We start from the raw sequence: 7,428 nt of genomic DNA on the forward strand, positions 1-7,428 counted from the left end.
GTTACCCGTTTGACAAATAGAAATAAAAAATCGTAATTTGGAGTTTTAAGACGTTGGTATTGGTGTCAGCATGAGGTTGAAGGTTTTGGCATTTGGGTCATTTCATATAAATCAACCACATCTCAAAAGAGTTCTGACTTGACCCCTTCAGAACCTGCAGATTTTTAAAAATATATATAAACAATAACTTTTGTATATTCAATAAAGCCACACAAAATTTTACCTTCATAAAATGAATATAGCTATTGCACTAGTTCAATAGCTATGTTATAGAGTAATAGAAACAAACGCTGATATCTCTGGATTTAATGTCAGTTTTCTGATGTTCACTGGAGAAAATTTTGTGTTTTTTGGATAAACTTTCAGGGTTTACATCACCATGTGGTTGGTCAATGTAAGTAACAGCAGATAAAAGGTCTAATTAGGGCCCGGGCACTGACAGCGCGTAGGACCCTATTGGAATGCAAGGAATTACTTTTCACCCAAAAGAATCACATTTTTAGGGCCTAAACATGCTCACAAATTCATGAAACTTAGCACACACATCAGAACTGATGAAAAATGTGAGATGCTCGTGTGTGGAAAACTGGTTCCCTAGAGACCCCTGCAACATTTGTAACATCTACTTTGGGCAGGATGTTTCACCTACATCTGCAAAATTTGGTAGGAGCATGTCAGGGTGCACAAAAAAGTCTGTGGCACCCATATCCTAAATCGAACAAGAAGTCAGCCATTTTACATTAACTGTGAGATTTTTTGGTTATTTTTGCTCATTTTCAAGGGTGAAATCCTCACATGGCGTAACTCCAAGAGATCTCAAATTTGGTCACTATATACAACAGGCCTTATTGAAGAAAAGTTATTAAAATGTTCTGCAACAGTCAAAGGGCGTGGCCATGGCGGGCCCCTGAACTTCGATGCTTGGACATGAAACAGGAAGTGCTGTCTAACTCCCTGTACATGCTCCAATCTGCCTCAAACTTTATATGATTGATCAGAGTCCTGCCCTGATCATATCCATTTGCCAGTATCCATTCACAGTCACAGCGCCACCTGCTGGCAACAGGAAAGGACATGTTTTACACTTTGACGTGCTACTGTTAGCCAGTCGACCATAATCTCAAATGCGGTGACATAAGCTTTGGGACGTTGATGATGATTCATGATGAAAATTGTGAGTTTTCCTCAAACGATGTGTCTGTCGCCATGCAGCGAGGGCCCAATCAATGCTGCTTGCAGCTTCAATTCTTACGTTTATTTTGATAGCAGGTTCATCTTCAAGAAACCTTTGTTCCAATTCTTTGTGACAAATTAAAAAACTATCTTGGCAATATTCACTCTCTCAAAATGTACAATTTGAGATTCTGTTTCCTTAGGCTATTAAAACCAAGATGATTTCTGTACCGTCATTTTCCTGGCCCTGCAGAAAACACCACCGTTGACTTCCAACATTGCACATCTTCTCTTCTGATCACAATGACAATGGAAACAGGCCGTGATTATAATTGACAGCAGAACCAAACATTATCAGCATGGGATTGGATAAACTCTCAAACAAGCAAATTATATAAAACATGTGAACACCAATGTTGTTTCACCATATTGCAGCCAAAAGCTACGTTCATAAACCTTTAACCCCTTGATGCCTGAATTTATTTACAATAAAAACATTTTTTTTGTGTGTTTTTGCTTTCCAGCTGATGCTAAAATAAGTGGAGATTGTTAATTTTTCAATTACACATAGATCCATAATAACAGATATATAATAATTAGGTCCCACTCCAACTGGTCCTGAAAGAAACCAGTGCTAAAAGGTTCCAAGGTACATATTGAACATTAACAAGCCAGCACTGGGGGAATGGATACGCTATCTCGGCTGCAGTCTGAATGAAAGTGGTATGTTGCGAATTCGCGACTATAGGTGTCAAGGGGTTAAAATGTACTTGAACTTTATTTTGACACAAAAGAATAATGGTTATACGATGAGTCTGGTATCAAAATGTGGGTAAAGACGACACCTTACTCATTTTGACTAACCACCTCTCTGACACTCTGATATGACCTTTCACAGTTTACCCAAAACACACTTTTAAAAAACAATTAGCCTGTGAGTTATCACTGAACAGATCAAACCAGTGCAGTTTTGCTATTGAAAATATGATATATCCTGATATTATTCATACATTTTAAAAGGAAAAATCCTATTGAACAAATGCAAGATTTTAGCTTTAGATTGTGACATCTAAAGTGGATTTTAAATTCCTATGGCTGCATTTTTAACAAAGCTCAAATGTGTTTTATTGCCCTGAAAATTTCATGTGCTACCTCCTACTCTAATAAAGGTTTACAAATCCTGAAAAAAATAAAGTAAATAACAAGCATTAAATCTCAATCCATCCCTATTTCAAGGGCCTGTGACTCAGAAAATATTCATAGTATGAAGCTAAGATTTACATTTGAAACATAGATTAGTGTGTGTACTTCCATTATTTTAAACTAAAACATTGGTCCTAGGACTGCATAAAGTACTAGTTTCCATATCTTCACCATTGATACGAACTGTGTACCAAGTGTTTTCAAATGTCTTGATGAAAAAAAGAACATATTACAGCTATTCACAATTCTTTATTTTTAAAAAGACAGTCACATATTCAAGATGTGCCACACATCACCACAGACACCAATGTAAAGCTTACATGTGACCAAACACAGCAACACATTTCATCCTTCTCTCCGGGACTCCTGACCCCTTCGGTCACATCAACCAATCGAGCCTGTGCAGCTTTAATTTTGTCCATCGTCCTCCTCTGATACCAGGACTACTGGAAACATGCAATCATAAGTAGAAGGACTGCTGTGGATGGCTCTGCACAGGGCGTTGCAGCAGTCATTGTCAAGTCTGGCACCACTTGTGGGTGCATACAGGTGTAGTCCACCTGGATGTGAAGCTCATTTCCCGATTCTCTGAACCACCCAGTCCTGTTGGCAGAGGGGGCAGCGATTGTTCTGCTTCACCCAAAGGGACATGCAGCAGTTGTGAAAGGAGTGATTGCACTCTCCCCATACAACTGAAAGACAGAGACAGAGCATGACGGCTTTAATTCAAGCAAGAATCAATAAATGGCCATTTACAGGAAACACATTTCTAAGAAGATTGAACCAGAAAATATGTGACAATTCATTTCAGCTTTATCAGTTGTATTAATCTCAATAAAGTCAGTAGTTTACTGTGCAGTACTTCACTTAAGATAATTGCTGAGGTACATTACGGTAACTCACAAACATAAATAAATGGCTCATTTACGTCTACTTTCAATTTGACCAACACGAGACTACAAATTCAGAATTTAAAGCCCCTTCCTCTGTGATTAGCTGGCTCGGTGGATTCCTGTGACAGCTCACATAAAGTAGCTAATGTTAGCTTGTTGGATTAACCTGCTGAGTGCTAATAAATGTTTAAGTGCCAAGGCAGTCTTACCAACACAGTCCTCTTGTTTATTTTCCGCCTGGCATCGGAGACAAGCGTCTGCAAATCAAGAAATACTATGTTACAGCACCATTACGCCGGTTGCTTCAGGTATTAATGGTAAGATTAGCCACGTTAGCTCCATTAGCCGGGTATCCGAGCTAAGCTAACTGTCTAACGCTGACAGTTCCTCGGACTCACCCATTACTTGCACCCGACAAATGGCACAAGTGTCGCATTCAACGTCCCAGCTCCACATAGCCACAGCATTCCACTTCTTCAGGGAAAACATCTTGTCCCCGCCCGACTTAGAGCCCGAAGAAGTGTTGTGAGAGAGGACTAAACCCGGCTCGTCACCGTCATCCATCTCTGCTGCACGGTAAATACGGTAACGTTAGCTAGCGCAGGTTAGCTTAGCTCAACAAAATGGACGAAACGCTGAGGCGGCGACGCTAATGCTAATGCTAACCGGTTTAGCAAGCGTCTTGTCTCCATAGCGACAGAAGAGGGAGCTGTTTTCCAGGACTCAGAGGGAACAAAAATACACTTCTAACACTTGTCAAAACACTCATATATCCAAATATTTAATACAACACGGGGTGAGACAGAATAAATAGAGAGAAATAAAATAACAGTCTAACACGACACACAAACGTGGTATCTTTCAAGCTCGTTTGACTTCTGTCTATAAAAGTTAGCTACATTTAAGGAAAAGGTAATAAAAAATGCGACGAACTAAAAAATTCTCAGCTCTGTTTACATGAAATACCAAGCATTTGTGGATTTATGTGTGTTTAAATATGTTTGCATGATACAGAAAAAAAATCTGGCCTGTAGTACTAGAAATACAAATGTGTCACATAAAAATACTTTTTGAAATCGAATATTAGTTGAAGCCACACTTATTAACTTGACAGTCTTGGTTTCTTACATATTAAACATTGATTGAGACAAGTTGCAAGAATTGTACGCTGTTATTTGTCAGTGCACACATTTATAGGGTAGTTGTAGAGAATCTGATTTTGTCCAGAATCATCAAATTGATATTAGTCAGTTTCAAATTATCTATGTATTCACATAAAAATCTGTATTCACCAACATGGATAGTAAATGTAATAGGATATTTAATTTAAGCATTTCTTAACCAGTTATAAAAGTATCTCAGCTGTCTGCCCTCACAAAGTCTATTATAAAATGCTATAAAATTAAACTGAACAGACTGCTTTTCTGGGCAGAAACTGAACTACTGACTGGAAAAAGAAGCAAGTTCAGAAGTCAATTCACACAGTAAATCACTGTCAAATCATCACTGAGGTACTGCATATTGGTTCTCATGTCAGTGGAATCATATATCTTCTGAAATCCATGTGACAGCGTGAAGCATTTTTATTTCTTTTGTTATGATGAACTGCAAATAAAATAAACCTCATGTTAGTGCGTGTCAGCAAAACATTGTCTAGACACGTATGTCATATATATTACATGTGCATCGTCAAATATTTTACATCACTTATTTATGACCCTAAATTCTAGTGTATAAATGGATTTTATTTCAGTCAATGTGCAGTAAAGTGTCTCTGCAAGTGAGACCTAGCATCAGAGAAAGAGCACCAGGGGATGGATAATAGTGTTTAGGTTTCCAGAGTTCCTTCAGGAATCGTTCTTTCTGTTCTGTACATTTTGTGGTTGCTTGCAACTTTCAGCACTGTGAGAGACAAGAGCAAATCATTGTTCCCAACAAACATCGAAATTGTGAATATGTATAACAGATCTGTGAGTTTGAGCAGCAGAAATGAAGTAATAACTTGGAATTTTAAAGAGGAGATTGACACACCTCTTTAGTCAAATATGTCAACTTATCTGCTCATTAAGACTGGTTTATTGCACTATAAACGAATTTAACTCTAAAGATGGTTCTAGTTTGTTAACCTCATTGAAACCATGTTCAGCTCCTCCTGTAAAAGTGTACCTGCATGCCTTTGGTTTACTATAGAATAAAATAAGCTGTGAAAAGAGCTGAATTGTACACAAATCTTCTAAAATGGCCCTTAGAAATGATGGCAAATAAGTGAACTGTAGTGTTACTGAAGACAGACTGTTGTCTTAGTAATGCAGGTGTGTTCAATCTTAGAATCAGCCATACTCAGTGTGAGCTTTTATCATTGAACATAAACAACATAAAGAAAATAAGGGAATCGTGAGCGGAATGAAGGAGGAAAATGATTGCCAAGATCAGTCAAGATAATATCTGTGAGATCACCTCCAAGCACCATGATGTTCCTGTGACCACAGCTGTTGATTTTATTAGGAAATTTAGTTGGCGATAGTCCATGGAACTGCAGCCAACATCCCTGAGCATGGCCCCACGAGGAAAATCTAACTAATTGTCCAGAAGGATATTTTGAATCATGATTAAAAAAAGAACCAGGAAAACTTCAAAACAGACAAAAGCTGACCTTCAAGGTGAAAGTACAACAGTTGCTGTCTGAATATAACTGGGTTTTATGTAGAACGACAACTTAGGACAGCTCCGGTTTTAAAAGAGGTAGAAAACTGGAATTTGCCAAAAATAAAGTTGAGGAGTCTCGATGTCTTAGTGCTGAATTAACCTAAATTAGAGCATTTGGTTGAGTCACACTGACTCCACATTCACAGGAACAAATATAATAAAAAGTCTAAGAGAAAAGTACACTGCATCCACTGTGACAGTCTCAGTTATGTTATCGTGCTGCTTTGATGCAGTGGCAGAGACTGACTTGATTTTGTGCAAAACATAATGAAATTAGAAGCTTATCAAAGAAGGAGGTAATGCACCAGAACAGCACACTGGTCCTTTCTGCAATGACTTGATGTGAGTCCTGAGCTTTAATCCAATATAAGACCCTTGGAAAGAGCTGAAAGTCACAGTTGGGAGACGCTCTTCATCGAACCTGAGAGAACTGGAGCTGAAGATGGGTGAACTAGCAGCAGAGCAGAAAGTCTAATGTGTTGGACTGAAAAACAAAAATGTTTGATAAATATGGAATAGATAATTTTTGACAGCTTTCATTTTTGTCAGCTAAACTTGTTAAATGAAAAAGCACAAATAATTTTGGCCTGTATGAATAGGAGCTCTTTATGAAGATAAGATAATCCCTTATTACTCCCCATGTCAGGGGAAATTTTCCATTTCCATTTTCCATTAGTATGATATAGTGTTCATGTGTAGACAGCATTGTATTTCTGTTTTTTCTCATTATTTAAATAATTAGGTTTTTACTCGTTTTTTATGTACTTGTCATGCCAAACGTGGAGTCACCTTCCATCCAACTATCTATCAGCTATACCCGCTTCATTCTGTGGTGGATCACAGAGCCTATTTCAGTTGACATTAGCTGAGAGGTGGGGTGAATCCTGGGTGAATCTCCAGTTAATCACAGGGCAAACAAAGACAAAAAAAAAAAAAACCCTGCAGTCACACCTACAGCTAATTTAGAATCACCATTTAATCTACCAAGCATGTCTGGAGCACCTGGATGAGAACATGCAACATCCATTCAGAATAACCCCAACCAAATAGCAAGTTTAAACCCAAACCTGTCTTTGGGTCACCTCGTTTGCTCAAATTTATTTTAGGATCATTTGCTGTGGCTCTAGTACAGTTACAAACCCAGTCTTGAAGAGGTCCCTGAGTTAAAATCTATTTTTTAAACACTAATTTAACATGATATCTATTCCCAAATGTTTGCATATTCTCAGATTAAAGAGTTTACTTCAAGCTGAAGAAAGATTTTTGATATTTTGCCAGTTAATATATTCATATAGATTGCTAGAATGTGCCTTCTCGCTCCTACAGCCCGCTTTCCTCGTGCCTCCCCTTAACCCTCTGTTTCTCCCTTTTGTGTGCACGAGCATTAACGTGCACAAACATGCACAGTACAATCTGGAATAGTGTTTTCAGAGCCACGTTGCTTATTTTCCAC

The 7,428-nt window shown here is 38.2% G+C and overlaps 1 protein-coding gene across 1 annotated transcript; it reads right to left on the bottom strand.

The window, feature by feature from the left end:
* Positions 1–2,605: 2,605 nt before the first annotated feature.
* Positions 2,606–3,877, bottom strand: rnf7 (ring finger protein 7). Its single transcript, XM_023295681.3, has 3 exons — positions 3,668–3,877; positions 3,479–3,526; positions 2,606–3,068 (listed from the first exon to the last, which is right to left on the bottom strand). Exons 1-3 carry the CDS (start codon positions 3,831–3,833, stop codon positions 2,950–2,952), a joined length of 333 nt encoding a protein of 110 aa, XP_023151449.1. The 5' UTR covers positions 3,834–3,877; the 3' UTR covers positions 2,606–2,949.
* Positions 3,878–7,428: the final 3,551 nt, after the last annotated feature.

This window comes from Amphiprion ocellaris, chromosome 7, assembly GCF_022539595.1.
Source record: "Amphiprion ocellaris isolate individual 3 ecotype Okinawa chromosome 7, ASM2253959v1, whole genome shotgun sequence".
NCBI lineage: Eukaryota > Metazoa > Chordata > Actinopteri > Pomacentridae > Amphiprion > Amphiprion ocellaris.